Source organism: Ochlerotatus camptorhynchus, unplaced genomic scaffold (assembly GCF_037179485.1).
Source record: "Ochlerotatus camptorhynchus isolate MF236.1 unplaced genomic scaffold, CSIRO-AGI_Acam_v1.1 ptg000177l, whole genome shotgun sequence".
Taxonomy (NCBI): Eukaryota; Metazoa; Arthropoda; class Insecta; order Diptera; family Culicidae; genus Ochlerotatus; species Ochlerotatus camptorhynchus.
This window is the reverse complement of record NW_027040667.1, coordinates 1,197,519-1,215,704: the sequence shown is the minus strand read 5'-3', so window position 1 is coordinate 1,215,704 and position 18,186 is coordinate 1,197,519. Positions and strand designations below refer to the sequence as shown.

The following is an 18,186-nucleotide window of genomic DNA, read 5'->3' as shown; positions in this document are numbered from 1 at the left end:
CTCGCATCACGGTTTTCGAAAGATTCCCTTTTTTTTAACTTGGCAACAGAGGACTTCTGCATCAACTTCAAATGACTTCTAGCGAGGAAAAAAATTAACGGCTGTAGTAAATCATTATATCAGTGATTTTGTCGAATTATCTTAACAAAAAATAGTAGAAATTCTCATTACTAATCATTACCGAGCGTATCCCACGACAATTTAACGCTCACTGCGTGTTTATGCTCATTTCTTCGATTATATTTTATATTTTATTGCAATACCTTTCTTGGACCTTTCATAGGATCGTCATGTTTATTTACTTTGCACGATAGGTAGCCGGTTTGACAGTTCAATAGGTAGACTTGGCTTCACTCTTGGCGTGACTCATTATACACCGACTCTAATACATAGTATGTTAGATTTATACTTATGGGAACTGACATCCGATTGATAACCTTGACAAGTCTCGCGTCCCTTTTCAAATAGACCATCAATAGACTACATTGATCAATTCGTTTCACCCACTCTTTCTTTCGTTGATAACTTGGCTGCATTCATATTTCGGGCTAATTTAAAAGAAACTATTATTAAGCGTATTAGACAATAATAACAGCTGAGTATGTTTTGGAGCCGAGTTCTTAACGAAAGAGAGAGTAGATGAAGAGAATCGATCAATGTAGATTGGTCTATTACTGTGTACTGCGGACTAACTCAATGTGCTTGTCACTTGGGAGCCAGTCAGAACTGTCAAACGGGAGCCAAACATTCAGAAGCAACAAACTCAGTTACTGTTCTTACCTCTCGTCAAGCATTGCAATCTCATAAAAATGATTAAAACTTTTTCATAACACATTCTTAATTGTAAGCTCAAAGACAAAAACAAACAGGCTCAATGATGAAAGCATAAAAACCAGCGTAGTTTTTATGACTCAGCTGAGTTTTCAATTGCAGTAAAACATACTTTGGCGAAACATGTTCGTAAACAAACTATGATAGAGTCATGGGGGCTCGAGCACTCCTGGCTCAGAGCTTTTGGCGGGAATCAACTGAGAAAGAACAAAACAATTTTAAGCTTAAACAAATTTTCAAGCAGTTTTCCATTGGCTTGCGAAATGAAATCGATTTACTCCGCAGTACTCAGGTCAATTACACAGATAAGGCTGACGAGCTGTATATTGTTTGGAAAGGTGACGCGCTTGGCATAGATGGCCCACAGTGGCTCACGACGAGCAACTGAAATCTGATCAGTAGCGGTGCAACTTCTTTCTCCTTCTTCGGCTAATGGATCGCTCAGTGGGCTGCAGCTCGTGCTTGCGGGCAGCCTTTCGTCGTGTACTGGAGAACAATCTACAACGTCACGCACCGAAAGCACTGCTGTTGGTGCTGATGATGACCACTGGACACCACCACTCACCACAGGCGGGGATTGAATGAACACAGTTCGGTGAGACCGGAGTGAATTCGATTTTTAAATCTGTGTTAGGGAAAGTGCTTTTCGCAGTCAATCGGTGATAATTTTCATTATTATAGCAACAGTTGCACAGTCGTGCAATTTTCAATAGAGACCTATTAAAAATTGATAACGTGTTCATTTTAGCAGATTTGTAGATGACATTCCAATCGATTGGCTTGTTTACAATTAATATCCATCCGCTATTGACAGAGTTATAAGTGATTTTGTTTTTTAGAAATTGTACCCCCAATATGTTGCCGATAAACGTAATCCTACATCAAAACACTGGTTTTGGAGTCAAAAGTTATTATACGTGGTTTGGTGACCCCATGATGTTACTTAAGTCAAAGTGTACTTACCAGGATATTCGGGAGAATTATCAATCATGTCTCCTTACGTGCAGTCCATTCATCGTTTTAGGACCGCCAAAATTATCTTAGTAACAAACAGTTCAATTTATTCACTTTAATAATGAGAAAGCGAAACGACGAATGTACACTTTTCACGGGTTTCTCTATGCTGTTACTTAAGACAAACATCGAAGAAGTAACATCGAAAAATATTTTGATCGGAAGGTGATTACGCCAAAAGGCAATTTGACTGGTAAATAAATTAAAAAATAGGATCTGATCCTATATCCGGACAGTATATAGTGTAATAGCAATATCATCGATTGACACTGATAGCTCGATTTTGTTAACCTTTGCTACTTTCGACGTAATGAAAATTTTCTCTTGACATGTTGCAATATTATGTCACTGTCGCCCGCATAAATGCAAACCCTAACTTTTCCGTACCGAAAATGGTTGAACATTGTTTATAATCCTTGCTAACCTTTAACTTTAACCATAACTAATGGTTATGGAACTTTACATGGATGTTTGTGTGATAAAGTTTTAACCTTCTGTGTTATGGTTTTTTGAAAGTGAACCTTACAAATAATGGGTTGTTAAGAACCATTATCATTCAAACTTTTTGTTTTCTCCATACATGGAAAGAAAACTATATTAGAACCTTTTTACTTATGGTTTGAGAACTTTAATGATAATGGTTATGTTAGTCAGCAAGGTTGATGGATGGTTTTGTAACATCGATCAACTTTATGTGGAATATATTGCGAATAGGTTGCCTGTAAATTAATGATTACCAATTTGCGATATATTCCACCTAAAGTTGACCGACAATTCAAAACTATCCATGGACCTTACTGATTACCATAACTATTACCATTAGAGTTCTCAAACCATATAAAGGTTCTAATATAGTGTCCTTTCCGTAAATGTTTGGAGAAAACAAGAATTTGGAATGTTAATGGTTCTTAACGACCCATTATTGGTTAACGGCGCCGGTGGTGTAGTGGTAAGCGTGATTACCTCTCACCCCAGCAGGCCTGGGTTCAATCCCAGTCAGCGCCGCCGGGATGTTCTGAAGCATAACATCTCTGATCACGGCTTCCTTCGGATGGGAAGTAAAGCCGTTGGTCCCCGGTTCATGAGTTGATGGGTCGATAGGTAGGGTCCAGGTGTGGGAGCTGCCTTCCTGGCACGTCGGTAGCATTGGTGCTCAGCACGGAAAACAAGATCGACGGAAAAAACAAACCAAAGGAAAAAAAAACCCTTATTGGTAAGGTTCATTTCCAAAAAAAACATAGTACATAAAATTAAAACTTTATCACACAAACATCCATGTAAAGTTCCATAACCATTTCAGTTAAAGTTTAGGAAAGATTATAAACAATTTTTAACCATTTACGGTAAGGTCAAGTTATGGTTCACGTTTATGCGGACGATTATCAAAATACTCTAAATATACTCAAGTACGTCGTTCTAGACTCTGAAAAATGAATGCAATGAAAATTGTCAAGAAATTAGCAAAGAGGACGCAGTAGGAACATTTGCATCTGCCACAATGTTCAATAGGTTTCAATATTTCTTTTTGGTCAGTCAATTAACTTAGTCGATAGTTTATTGTTACATGTTTTATGTGTCTATTTTCATTGTCATTTTCCGTAACAATAAAAGCGTCTTTTCTACGTATTTATACCTGAAAGTTATTGAAAAACATTAATTTTACCTTTTGCATGCTTACCGATGTTAAACCACATCTATTTTATTCGAATTTTTATCCATTTGTTCCGCCCTCAGAATGTCAGAATGCACTTTTAAAAAAGACAAAGTGATTACCTATGACTGCAATATGTTGTTACAAAAATAACAAAAAATCATGAGATTCACACATTTCGGAATTCGGACTTTTGACCAACTTTTTGGGTCAAATACTCCTATGTGCGGCTGCTGCAAAGCAATGCGATCCAATCCACTGAGGCCTGCACGCGTTTTCGTTCCTTTTGCGATCGTAGTTCTCTCTAGGTCTTCAACATTTCACCGGTTCGCTGGAGAGAACCGCGATGGGCCCCCTTTTGTGCACATGTCATCTCGGTAAACTTGACTGGTTTGAACCCTGTTTGCGCGTGCGGGCACACGTTGGCCGCGATCAGGGAAATACCTAGCTCAACTAGCTTGCACTGACTGTATCGATTGTTTACGTTTCATTACTGCTGTCGTCCATGTATTCCAATTGCGGAGGTGTGAATAGCATAATTTTTGATTACAACATTTACTTGCGTTACAAGCTTTTGACAATGTCTCAGATCAATCGTTCAGGGTTGATTATACGGCGCGGCATGAAGTAAACAACTAAACAGAGGGCAATTTTTGTCGAGTCCTTCTCGAAACGTTTTGCGTTATTGAATCGAATCGAGGTTACAAGTTTTGCTCCACTTATTTTGCAGGTTATTTTTCAAAACAGTTGAAGCATAAAAGCCCAAATTGCCGGTCGATTCTGCTGGATGATACATTATGGAAACAAACAGGTACAATTAGGATGATTGACTTTAAATTGTTATTAGTTGTGCTACGTTAAGGCTTTCTTGTTGCAGTAAGGCATTACATAATTTAAACAATCAGCGTCCATATTGTTTATGGGATTTACTAAAGGATGTTTTATAAGTTGTGCTGCTGCCAAAAAAAAACAATGTGCAACCGGAAGTTGAAAAGCAAAAACAATCAATTGATTATTTATAATCAATTCAACGTTTATATCAATAATCCGTGTACATCACAGCAATTTTACCACAAATGAAAATGCATGAATGAACGAAACCTATATGCAGAGAACCTATTCTTCTGTCCGTGTGCATTGCTACCGCATGATTGTCGAAGGCGATAGCTTGCTCCAGGAGAGCTCAACCGAGAGAACGAGAGAGATTTAGGTCCTGTTTTGTCGTGTGATCACAGGCAGACGGTTATGGCAATCTTCCACTATAAAAGCTACCTGAACTAGCCACCAATCGTCAGTCAACTCGCATTTAGCAAAGCAATCTCAACTAAGTCAACTTTTGTTAATAAGTTAACAGAACTATCAAAATGTACAAACTGGTGCGTATCAATTATTTCGTTAACATTGGATTAATCATCAAACACAGTGATCTAAAGAGTGTTGGAGTGATATTAGAAGTGCTAGTGTTTGGATGAATGGACTGTTGGAGTGTTTTTATCCAGGAAACTGATTTTCATTTGAATCCTTGTTACAGTTCGTTTTCTCGTGCCTGATCGCCGCCGCCGTTGCTGCTCCAGCTCCAGGTGTCGTCGTCGCCTCCCCAGTGGTTCATGCTGTTCATGCTGCCCCAGTTGCTGTCAGCCACCAGTCCTCGTAAGTACTTTGCATGATCCCTTAGGAATCACCTCCTAACGCCAAATTTTTCCAAACCAACAGCCACGTTGTGCACCACACGCCAGTCGTTAAGCATGCCGTTGTTGCTCACCACGCTCCAGTAGTTGCCGTGCACCACGCTCCAGTCGTCAAGGCCGTCCCAGTTGTCCATCACGCTCCAGTGGTCCATTCTGTCCACGCTGTCCACCATACCCCAGTTCTGGCCAAGACCGTTGTAGCCGCTCCAGTCGTCCACTCCGTTCACCCAGTCCACTCCGTCCACCCAGTCCACTCTGTCCCAGTCGTCAAGAGCGTTGTCGTGCACCATTAAACCATACCTATCATCTCAAATACCTGAATCAAACCTCAAGAATATACTCTACCTGTAATTTGAGCTACTGGTCATCTTGCCTAATGGATAACCTAAGTAAACAACAGTTTGAGTCTTGTTAAACGGTATGATTCAATCACAGCCAACCGAAACTTTGAGTAACGATTCAAAATACATGCAGCTTTGTTGAAGAAGTTAAACAATTTTGTTTAGAATCAAACGAGTTAATTCGTAACATCCGAAATAGAATCCGTAACATCTAAATCCGAATTAGAAATAGTTCCAAATTATCCAAACGATTGAGTCTATTGGCAAGTTTCTCACGTAATTTCTGCTGCAGAACAGCTTATACAAACAAAAATTGGAATATGAGGCTGATTTTAACCTGTTCAGCTAAAAGTGATTCGAGATTTGAGCGTATTTGCTCTTGTAGTCAAACACGTCAATCACCGATTTTTTTTTCGAATAAAAACTCAATCTCTAAAACTAATTAAACAATCAGGTAAAATAATGATGTATCTATCATTTCGTATTTGGTAACGAGATTGAGCTTTATTTCGCGATAATCCGGTGATGTTGGCAGAGGGGGCCTAGGGTGGGCCTAAAGGGCATTTTTATGGTTATATTAAACTACGATTAAATAGTAACTCTGGAACAGCTATTCAATCAAAAGGCGTCAAGGCTATTTGTTATTTTATTTTCCTGTTCGATACATTTTCACTTCGTCCAATAATATGATCTATTATGGCGAAGCTTACTATTATTTAAATGGTGAAAATTTAAATAGTATTATATTTATTTCATAACAACGCTTGGGGGAGCCTTAAAAGTTTATTTATTTTGAACAAGCAATGATCATTTGTTCAAGCATTTTGAAATGAAATTACATATTATCTGGATCTAATAAGGATTTTAAGAACCTCAAATTTAAGAAAATTCCCATGTTGAATAATTCTCAGAGTTAGATAGTTCCATGAGTTTTTTAGCTATACTTTTTTCGATCTTCTATATTTAATCATCAAATTAATCTCAGACAAAGGTACCAACATTAAATTCTAGGACTTTGAATAACTAACTTCCAAAATATCTGACTTTGAAATATGGAAATGTGCTCAAGATTTTGTATCTAAAAATATACATCTCTGATACAGATTGTAAGTATAAATCCTTCGAATTCAAATGTAAATAAAAAAAACCGCAAAATTTTATCATTTACCATAGTTTTAAGACTTAGATAACCAAAAATTTCGAGCTCATGGACCAGCTTTGAATCTCCCGGACTCCAAAACATCTTGGGAAGCTCACCTGGATTCTGAGACTTAAATAATTTTATCAGAGAAAAATTCTTCGACATAAGAATAAAAATAAAATTTAGACTATAATACTTCGAAAAATAAATAGAAAATGCATGAAATTTTATTTTATTTTTATCATATATTAAGGTACCTAGCGGATGTTGATTTTCCCCATTCTAATGTTTGATGAAAAAGGGAAATTACAAAGCATTTGTCCAGATTTTTTTTTTTTTCGATGTCTCGGACTAACTAACTTCCAAGATAACGGAATTAGATATAAAATCAAGATTAAAGTCTCGAATGGAACTTCAATTCTAATCGAAATTAATGAACTCAAAATTTTATCATTGTACCCCTATTCGTAACTACCCAAGTAACAATTTCCAGTTGAAGAAACGCTTTCGTTTTGATTTTGTTCAGTTGCATGTTGAATAATAATTGCACAATGTGTTCACCACAACTTTTATAAAACCCTTGTTTACACTGGTTTGGAGAACCTATACAACTGCAACACAAAGGTGTTGTCTAACGTATTCAGTAAAACGTTTAACCAAAATCAATTTCTTGTTGAAGAAACGCTTCCATTGTGATTTTATTCAACTGCATGCTGAATAATAACTGTACAATTTGTTTATTACAACTTCTGTAAAACTCTTGTTTACACTGGTTTGGAGAACCTGTTCAACTACAGCATTATATGTATACGCGGTATAGGAGTAGAAGCAACTTTTATACAACGTTTATAGATACGTATTTAAACTCAAGCTTTATTATTTTGGTGAACGCTCTTATACAACGTTTGTAGACACCTCCTAACAGCTGCTTCGAAATGTATTAGAGATTGAACCTGAGAGGCGTTTGTTACACTCTTTAATGACTCCTAAATAATCACTATACAGCTAGCGGTGAAAAGCGTTTATATCACTTTTTAATGACTCCTTAATAACCGTTGTGTAAGTACTCACAATATTCACAGATTAAAATTAGTTTAACAATTGTCGTGGTACGCCAAAATAATTGCTTGTACAGTTTTTATTAATTTAATTTATTTGTGCACATTGAAAAAATATGTAATTATGCCATAATTTACATTCTGTGATCATGGAGGAAGTAGTAACAAGCATCTGTTTAATCTTTGATTGATATTCTTTCAATTAATCTCTCTAATCATTAATTGAGAGAATTTATCTAGAAATGTTATCGTTGATTATATGATATATGTCTTAAATTAATGTTTGCATTTATTAATAACACCTATATATAATTTACCTCTACTCCACCGAGGGTTTCTCGAAGCAAGATTCGAACTCATGATTCCGGATTGCCAGCCGCTTCTGTTTCCATCTGCTCTATTCTTGAATACATATTTTGATCATATGAGAGAAGTATATGAAGCTCATCTTGAGTGACTTCTCTTGCAGTCGAATAATCATTGCCTTATGGTCATATAAACGTGCCTATCACTTGTGCTATTTTAAGCAACAAAATTGTGGTTGGTGGTTGGTCGAACGTAAACAATCGTTTAAGAGTGCTCCAAGCAGTTTTTGAAGCTTTTAACCAAATGGCAATACAACTACATTCTTGTACAACTTTGGAAGCTATTATTCAACGTTTGATCAACTCAGGTGTTTTATAAGAGCTCCCAATGGTTTGTTTTGATGCGTTTATTCCACGTACTATATAGCTCTTGTCAATCGGTTTAACTAAGGTACTATAAAAGTTATCGTAGGTCTTTTAAAGCATATAGGTAAACCGAACGTAAACAATCATTTAAGAGTGCTCCAACAGCTTTTAAAACTTTTAATCAAATGGCATTACAACTACATTCTTGTTCAACTCTGGAAGCTATTATTCAACGTTTGATCAACTTAGGTGTTTTATAAGAGCTCTCAATTGTTTGTTGGTTAGATACTAGGGGAAATGACGGCTTCGGCATGACAGACTATTTTCGGCAACCTAAATTGAAACACTATTTTCATTGGATTTTCTTACGAAAACACTTCGCTGAATGCATGCAAACGATTCTTTATGTTTTCAGCTTCAATTCGACTATATTTTTACCACTGAGAAATAGCAATCTAGCAAGGTTTTCTTGAAATGCAACACACGCACTACAAATTGTAGCTGATTTCGAGTTGCCGATAATAGAACAGCAGATTTACATGCAGTTCAAATGGAACGGTTGCCGAAGAAAAACTGGTTGCCGACAATACTCGCTCTCACTAGTGAAGATTGGAGCTTTGTAAAAGCGTTTCAAAACAGTTTTTGACAATTCTTTCGACTGAAATTGTTAGAGCAGCTGGCAGCAAAAGATTGTAAACAAACCAATACTGCATATGTGTGCGTTCCTTAGAGAAAAAGGCTATAGAAAGATGGTCGCTGCTTAGGTTGCCGAGAATACGTAAATTCCCCTATTTTAATTTCATTCTACAAAATCCTATTGGGTTATTTTAAATTTCCTATTTGAAATGAACGAAAATATTATTTAATGTTCTAAACCATCCAAACTATTCTGGAGTAGTTGGAGATGATTAACGTCGAATTTCATATTTAAACTGGTTATTGTATAGAGTAGATGAAAAGATGAAAGTATAGAGTTAACCCTCCGTTACTCGCGCTGTTGTACTTTGTCCAACACACATGAGTTTTCCATTGCCATTTTGTTGCTGCACGGGAAAAAATCCGATCTCCGAAATGAGAAAAATGACTCATGATTTCATGAACAAAGCGTATTTTCATGTTATGAAAATACACCATGAATAATATTCATGATATCATGAGCAACTTTTGCGTAACGCAGCAAACATTCCCAAAATCATGAATCATCCGATTTCAAATCATGATCTAAAATTCATGGGTTTAACTTTTACCAAAAAAATGTAAAAAGAATAGAAAAAAGCATCAGACTGGATTCGAACCAAGAACCTTGAGATTATTAAACCCATTCTTTGACCACTAGACTATCAGTACTTGTATTAAACGGAAGACAAAAGGCGTATAAGAGATACCTATGTAGTGCGGTTTATGAACACGGTTTGCCAAGTACGTGTAACGCTTGTAGCGGCCTTGATTCCACTGCATTATGAAATCATGAATTTCCATGACGAAATCATGAATCATTGTTATGATTTCATGGGATGGCAAGTTTTTCCATTTCATGATTTCTTATTCATGAAAATGGAATCGGATTTGTTTCCGTGTGAGTTACCAATCGATCTGAAACCAACGAGTATTCCTCAAAAAACTTGCTTTGATCTAAACAAGCTAAGCTTTGATTACAGTAAACACCTAAAAACTGCGGATAATAGGGAAAATGTAAATGGAAACCGTGTAAACTGTGGCCATACTACGTGGGATTTGACTTCATTGATTACAACATGGAATATATCGAGATCCTGACCAGATAAAAAGTTAGTGTCTCCGACAAAGTTGTTCAGGAGCTCATAACCTTGTCGCTGGCGGACAGTAGTTCAGAATTTTCTCACTACATAGCGCTAGTATACATGTGAAATTCTCGCATGTGATATATCTCGAGATCCTGACCAGATAGAAAGTTACTGTCTTTCACAAAGTTTTTCAGGAGGTAAAATCCTATTGCTTGGTGCTCAATAGTTCAGCATTTGCTCACTACGCGACGCTAGTATACACATGAAATTCTCATATAAAATATCTCGAGTTCCCAACCAGATAGAAAAGTACCGCCTTCGGCATAGTTGTTCAAGAGGTTTCAAGTTTTTTTCGTAGGTTGACAGTAATTCAGAGTTTTCTCACTTTGCGGTGCTACTAGACATGTGAAACTCTTGCATATAAAATATCTCTAGATCCTGACCAGATAGAAAGTAAATGTACTGGGCAAAGTTTTTCAGGAAGTAAAGATCTTTTTGTTGGGTGACAATAGTTCAGAATTTTCTTACTATGCGGCGCTAGTATATACGTGCCAGCATATTCAATAGCTCGAGATTATGATCAGCTAGAAAGTTGGTGTCTTCGGCAAAGTTGTTTAGGGGGTCAAGTATATTTTGCTGGTGGACAGTAGTTCGGAATTTTCACACCACGTGGCGTTAGTATACATGTTCACTTCTCGCAAATGCTATATCTTGAGATCTTGATCAGATAGAAAGTTACTGTCTTCGGCATAGTTGTTCAGGAGGTCAAGGTCTTTTGGCTGGTGAACAGTAGTTCAGAATTTTCTCTTTTTATGGTGCTAGTATACATGTGAAATTCTCGCATATTAAATATCTCCAGTTCTTGACCAGATAGAAAATAACTGTTGTCGGCAAAGTTGTTCAGGATATCACAAAATTTTTGCTCGTGGACAGTTATTCAAAATTTTCTCACTACGTAGCGCTAGTGAAATGTGAAATTCTCACCTGTAATATATCTCAAAATCCTGACCAGATAAAAAGTTACTGTCTTGAGCAAAGTTGTTAAGGAGGTTAAAGCCTATTTTTGGTGCACAATGTTTCAGAATTTTCTCACAACGCACCGCTAGTATACACGTAAAATTTTCACGTATAAAATATCTCGAGATCCTGACCAGATAGAAAGTTACTGTCTTCGGCAAACTTGTTCAGGAGGTCAATATCTTTTGGCTGGTGAACAGTAGTTCAGAATGTTCTCACTGCGCTGCGCTAGTATACACGTGCAATCCTCATATATGCTACAGCTCGAGATCCCGTATAGCTAGATAATTACTGTCTTCGGCAAAGTTGTTTAGGAGATCAAATCTTTTTAGCTGGTGAACAGTAAATAGTTCAGAATATTTTCGGTATGCGGCGCTAGTGTGCATGTAAAATATTTGTAAATGCTATAGCTTAAGGTCAGAAAGTAACTGTCATCGTCAAAGTTGTACATGCGGCAAATTTCTTCCGGATGGTGAACAGGCACATGTGTTTTGTTCAAAGCTCTATCATTCTATCAAGCAAACGATTAACGTACCCCATACTAGTCGAAACTCTAGTACTACACAATGTTTGTTTTGATTCGCTATGAAAGTTTGACAGATAAAACGAGGGGTTAGTGGATTTTCCTATGTTTCGAGGGGTGAATCGATTAGCTTGGGACCGAAGAGAGTACCAGAGCTGAGCCAAAAAGTTGAGCACGTTTCTTCGGGACCTTCTAGTCTTAGAGTTACCTCTATGGTTCTACTATTAGTTTTAGTTTCAATTTTTTTTCCATGTCAATTGTTGGAGAATTTCTAGAATATAATTTAGAAAATTAGAATGCGAATAATAGAGAGGGTACTAACATAGAGGTAACTCTAAGACTAGAAGGTCCCGAAGAAACGTGCTCAATTTTTTGTCTCAGCTCTGGTATTCTTTTCGGTCCCAAGCTAATCGATGCACCGATGCATCCACGAATCCCTCATTTTATCTGACAAACTTTCATAGCGAATTAAAACGAACATAGTGTAGTACTAGAATTTCAAGTAGAATGGGGTACGTGATTTACTTGGTCAAGTAAAGAGCCAATTTATAATCGTTAATTTCCACCGGTTGGTACTAAGATTTGATTGCGTTATTATGAACCATGAAATATACGTCAGGGTGGTTTTCAAGTAGCTCCCAGGTCCCAGGTCAAGTTTACACGACTACCGGAAAAGGAAAGATTCAAGATAAGATGTCAAAGTTCGCGAAAAAGTACTTGGTTTGGCAGGCAATTTGCACCTGTGTGTGCTGAAAAGCGAAATTTTCGTGACAACTGGCATTGTCAACCAACCTCGTTTCCTGTCGCTACGGGAAAATTGCTCAGGAACAACGTGCAATTCGTACCCAAGAACAAAAACCCTCCGAACTCGCCAGAGCTGCACCCAATTGTAAAAAATTCGACCAATCGATATGCGGAACCTCAAGAAAACTCAGAAAACAGTTGGAAATGAGAAACAGTTCAAAGCAAATTGACGTTCAGCATCAAATAAGGTTGATACAATAGCGGTACAAAATCTGATGGAAGGTGTGAAACGTAAAGCCCGACAGTTCGCATTTGGAAAATCGGAAGCCTAATCAAATAATTTTCCTGTATTTTGCAGTCATTGAAATTCAAAAATAAATAAAGTTTGATCATTTATACAATTACATAATACACTTAATCATGACTGACCAATTTTTGACCGTTCTACCCTTTATGTTCAATGGCATTCAAATAGTTGAGCACCACCTGGTCGGCTCATCGATATCGGCTTGCAAAGCTCAACAGCCGCGTCCTGAGGAAATTGTCGTGTACATTTTGCTCAAGTTTTAGACGTGCGATGAGGTCATTTATAAACAAAAGTAATATGACAGGGCCAAGTATACTGCCCTGCAATGCTCCTGAGAAGATGCTGTATAGACGAGAACGGGCACTTCCGTTGTTAACAAATGCTTTCCGGTCAGCTAGATAAGATCTTAGCCACTCTGTTATCCACTCTGGTACTCCAAAGTGACTCAGCTACCTAATGGCACGATCATAAGGAACCGTCTGGAAAGCTTTTATAAAGTCGAAATAGATAGAATCGACCTGGTTGTACATTTCCTCCATCAGAGCTGTCGTATAACACATCAGGTGTAAGAAAATTCATCTTTTCTTCACAAATCCACACTAAGCTTCATATATTTCGCGGTGCAGCATAAGATCGAAATTCCACGTTAGTTTTCGATGATTACCAACATCAGAGCAATTCCGAAAAAAAAATTGAAATAAGACTACGTCTGTGATTTCTATATGAGGCTACACTGAAAACCGAAAATAGAGCATGTAACAAAATTATGAAAGATTTTGAAAGTTAATAACTCAGCTGCCCCTGGACCAATTTCAATAATTTTATCACCAATCGATCAGAAATATGTCTACGCATTTTAGCGCAAAAAGTGGCAAATCATAGTCATACTAAAGAGTATAAACAGAGAGAACTCCGCTCAAATTCCCAAGCGTACACAAAACACAAGCTCCTGCTGCAGTTAACAAATAACATTTATTATATAAGATCACGTAGTCCTACGTCACCATTGCGTACAACCCCATAGGGCTGTCCCTTGTAGTTTTGTGTTACTAAATTTGCCTTCGTCACCCCATCTCTGGTTACGACTATGGCTGACTATTGAATACAAATGTACTGTACCCAAATTTAAAAAATCAGACATATTATCAGGGGGTGCAAAACCAGCTGTAAGGGGTGCATAGCACCACCTACACCCTTGCTTCCTACGTAAATAATCTTGGGTCAGCCGAGAGGATACAACCAACTTGACTAGCCTATTGGTCCCAAGTACATCTATAAGCGTACCACATTCTAGTCAAAATTCTAGTACTACACTATGTTTGTTTTGATTCACTATGAAAGTTTGACTGATAAAATGAGGGTTTCATGGATTTTCCTATGTTTCGATTAGCTTGGGACCGTAGATAGTACCAGAGCTTAGCCAAAGAGTATAGCACGTTTCTTCGGGACCTTCTGGTCGTAGAGTTACCTCTTTGATACAACCTCCTTCAACTAACATTAGCATTAAGAAACATTGTAAAATACATAATGAGCTACGGCTCCGCAAAGTATCCGTAATTGAGCCTTGATAAATAAATTCAACTTCACTTATTGCAACTTTTAACATAATCTGTTAAAATTTCTAACGAAAACGGTCAAAAGTTTTTACAAAGAAAATGGACACTTATTTAATCAAAATTTTGTTTCGTTGAAATTCCTCGGAAGCGAATGAGGCAAGACACAATGTTCAACATTTGTACTGGTATTTGTCGCAACTTATACTTATAACGTAGTCGGTAACAACTTTCAAAACAATAAAACACAGTTTCCAACGGACCAGATAAGTAAATGAAAATGGTTATCTTTTAAAAGAAATTGTTGTGATTTCAAGAGAAAATCATAACTTCTCATGTAATTTATTGCAGCATTGCATTTATTTTGCATTTATTGTAATTTATATAATTAGTATTATTATTATTATTATTATTTTTATTTTTATTATTATCATTATTTATATAATTAATTTATATATTGCAATTTCTTGCGTTTATTAATTTCAACGAAAAGGACCCACCGGTTAAAGTTTCCAAATTAATTGATCAGGTTTTTTTTTTATCAAAATCACTCATAGATTCTAACAAAATTGGTGACAACTGCAAAATAAATTGACCAAAACTTTAGCAGAAGTTTCTACTTAAAAAGGGCTTCAAATTGATCTGCAACATTTTGCCATTCGTTGAAAATTTCTGGAGTTCAAAAAATTTCCATTGATTTTAAATCACTTTGAAATGTCCTACTACTACATATTTATTAATTAGCAATTTATTATCTCTATAAACAACAATACACAACAACTTTAACACAGTAACCCAGGATGGAAATTTGGCAAGTTAAAAGTGCTAGTCCTTTTGTCGTAAGTGTCATCAGTGAACTGTTTCGCTTAAAAAAGCTCCTTCTCTTGGCCGTTTTTTTTTTTTTTTGTTTTAGTTATGGTGGATTTTAAATGATTGATTTTGAAAAACTAACAATATTTTTCCGTTGATTTGTTTTCCATCGATCTTGTTTCCAATGCTACCAACACCAGGGAGGCAGCTCCCACAACTGGACCTTACCTATCGACCTATCAACTCATGAACCGGGGACCAACGGCTTTACTTCCGGCGTGATCAGAGATTTTATGCCTCAGAAAATACCGGCGGCGCCGACTAACTAACTAACTTTCTTGTTTTTAAAAATAAAGACACATGTTCTTGGGAAAGATGGAGCCGAAACGATTTCAAGCACCAAACGTCTAAAACTTAAGACAAAAGCAGTAGGACTTTTAACTTGCTAAATGCCCATCCTGGACCACTGTGATACTGGTGTATTTAATATATTGAGGCAATATGTGTTTACTGCCGTGGAATTCTCCATTCCCCTTAAAAACTTCATAAGCTTCAATAAGAACTTCTCGAAGGGAAAAGCCTATTGAGCTACTGACACACATCCATCCTCAACCGATAACAATTTCTGACTAATTCAAGCCACGATCATAACAACATCGCGTCGCATCGGAAGGGTTAAGCGCCACGCACAAAAAAAATACAAACCGCAACCATGTAGCAGTAGATATACTATGCTCATTCAGAAGAAACCTGATCTGCTCGAAATTTACGGTTTCGTTCACTCTCGTTCTCGGTTCGAGGTGTCGTTGGTCGTCGTGCGTATCTGTTGCTCTTCTGCTAGTAAGTCGCGCAGTGCGGACTGCGTGAGTGACACAGGCAAAGGCGTCGCGATGCGAGGACACGGGCGGTGAGGGCGAGGTATAAGTCAAGATTTTTTCTACCGCCCCTCGAGGACCTCTGCCGTCTAGCGTCGTGCATGTACCTAGGTACTTGCCTACACGAGAGGCTCGGCCCCGAGAGCCTAAACGAGAGAACGAGAGAGATTTAATTCCTTTTTGTCGTGTGACCACGGACGCACGGTTATGGCAATTTTTCACTATAAAAGCTACCCGACCTAGCCACCAATCGTCAGTCAACTCGCATTTAGCAAAGCAATCTCAACTAAGTCAACATTTGTTAATAAGTTAACAGAACTATCAAAATGTACAAACTGGTGCGTATCAATTATTTCGTTATCATATTGGATTAATCATCAAACACAGTGATCTAAGGAGTGTTGGGGTGATATTGGAAGTGCTAGTGTTTGAATGAATGGACTGTTGGAGTGTTTTTATCCAGGAAACTGATTTTCATTTGAATCCTTGTTACAGTTCGTTTTCTCGTGCCTGATCGCCGCCGCCGTTGCTGCTCCAGCTCCAGGTGTCGTATTGGCCTCCCCAGTGGTTCATACAGTTCATGCTGCCCCAGTTGCTGTCAGCCACCAGTCCTCGTAAGAACTTTGAAGGATCCCTTGGGAATCACCTCCTAACGTCCTATTTTTTTCAAACCAACAGCCACGTTGTGCATCACACGCCAGTCGTTAAGCATGCCGTCGTTGCCCATCACGCTCCAGTAGTTGCCGTGCACCACGCTCCAATTGTCAAGTCCTACCCAGTCGTCCACCATTCTCCAGTCGTCCACTCCGTCCACGCTGTTCATCATACTCCAGTTCTGGCCAAGACCGTCGTCGCATCTCCAATCGTCCACTCCGTCCATCCAGTTCACTCTGTCCACGCTGTCCACTCTGTCCCAGTCGTCAAGAGTGTTGTCGTGCACCACTAAACCATCCCAATTATCCCTGAAACCTAACTGAAACAAACCTTAAGACAAAGAATAGCAATGTATACTCTTCCTGGAATCTGAACAGCTCATCAAAGGATTAAAAAATAGATTTGTACATACATGAAACCAGTATCTGTGACTGCAGATAAACTTTCTCTATAGTTAAATCGACGTAATGAACAGTTTGAGTCTAGTAGAATAATGCGATTACATGACAGAAGTGCAAAGAAAGTAAATAACGATTCAAAATACACGCAACTTTGTTGAAAAAGTTAAACAATTTTGGTTGGTTCCTAGTATCCGAAAAGCATAAATCGTCACAAGATCCATAACAAACAAAATTACACCCAATGGCGGTAACTTTTAGAATACTGAGCGAAAAATATCCAAGGTAATTTGTTGTTTCCGGATTGGCAAACACATATTCTCCGGGTCTCACTAATGCGGCAAATATCGGATTAAAAATATTCTTACCTTACCTTTCCTGGTCCAACGTCCTTCGGTCTGACTTCACCTGCGCTGTCCAATGTAGCTCGATTCAAGGCTGCTTGCCTCCAGTTTCTTAAGCGTTCCCCACTTCTTCGAGTATGCTCCACTTGGTCTAAACACATGTTGCTCTGCATCTTGTACGGGCCGGATTCGAGGCAAACATCATTTTTGCGGGATTGCTGTCTGGCATTCTAACAACGTATTGCACCAGCTCGTGGTTCATTCATCTCCTCCATACGCCTTTTTCAAATACTCTGCCAAAACCTCAAGGGCTTGTGGAGTACGTAGTAACTACGACTTCCGGCATTAATGCCTTTCCGGTTTTCTATGCTCTGCCCATAAGCGATGAAACGACTTTGACAAGTCGTCAAAAACAGCATCACCTGGTAGGCATGATGGCTACGGTCGTAGGTCATTTGGCATAAAGTCGATTAGCATAATGTCGTTTGGCATAATACCGCTTGGCATAATGCTGTTTGGCATAGTGATAGTTTGGCGTAATGTAAAAAATTAAAATAAAAACTTGACAAATCATAGAGGATTCCTTCATAAATATATATAAAGCCTGTCCACGTTAAATTTCAGACACTTTTCTTTCAGTGTAGTTTTTGAAATATTTCACGAACCACTCAAGCGTTTCACTTATATGACCGCTGAAGCTCTCCCCTTCATTGCGTGACACAACATGATAACATTCTTGTTCAGTTTGGAAAAAAACGGCGTCGAATCAAGTGGAAAAACGGTAGCAAAATCCAACGCTGTTG

At 37.9% G+C, this 18,186-nt stretch overlaps 2 protein-coding genes across 2 annotated transcripts in view; both read left to right on the top strand.

The window, feature by feature from the left end:
- The window catches only part of LOC135701821 (neuropeptide SIFamide receptor-like), a 614,024-nt gene that overhangs the window by 501,346 nt on the left and 94,492 nt on the right, over positions 1-18,186 (top strand). The window lies entirely within an intron of this gene.
- On the top strand, positions 4,787-17,213 carry LOC135701851 (larval/pupal cuticle protein H1C-like). Its single transcript, XM_065222794.1, has 5 exons — positions 4,787-4,872; positions 5,028-5,146; positions 5,210-5,459; positions 16,483-16,601; positions 16,666-17,213. Exons 1-5 carry the CDS (start codon positions 4,861-4,863, stop codon positions 16,931-16,933), a joined length of 768 nt encoding a protein of 255 aa, XP_065078866.1. The 5' UTR covers positions 4,787-4,860; the 3' UTR covers positions 16,934-17,213.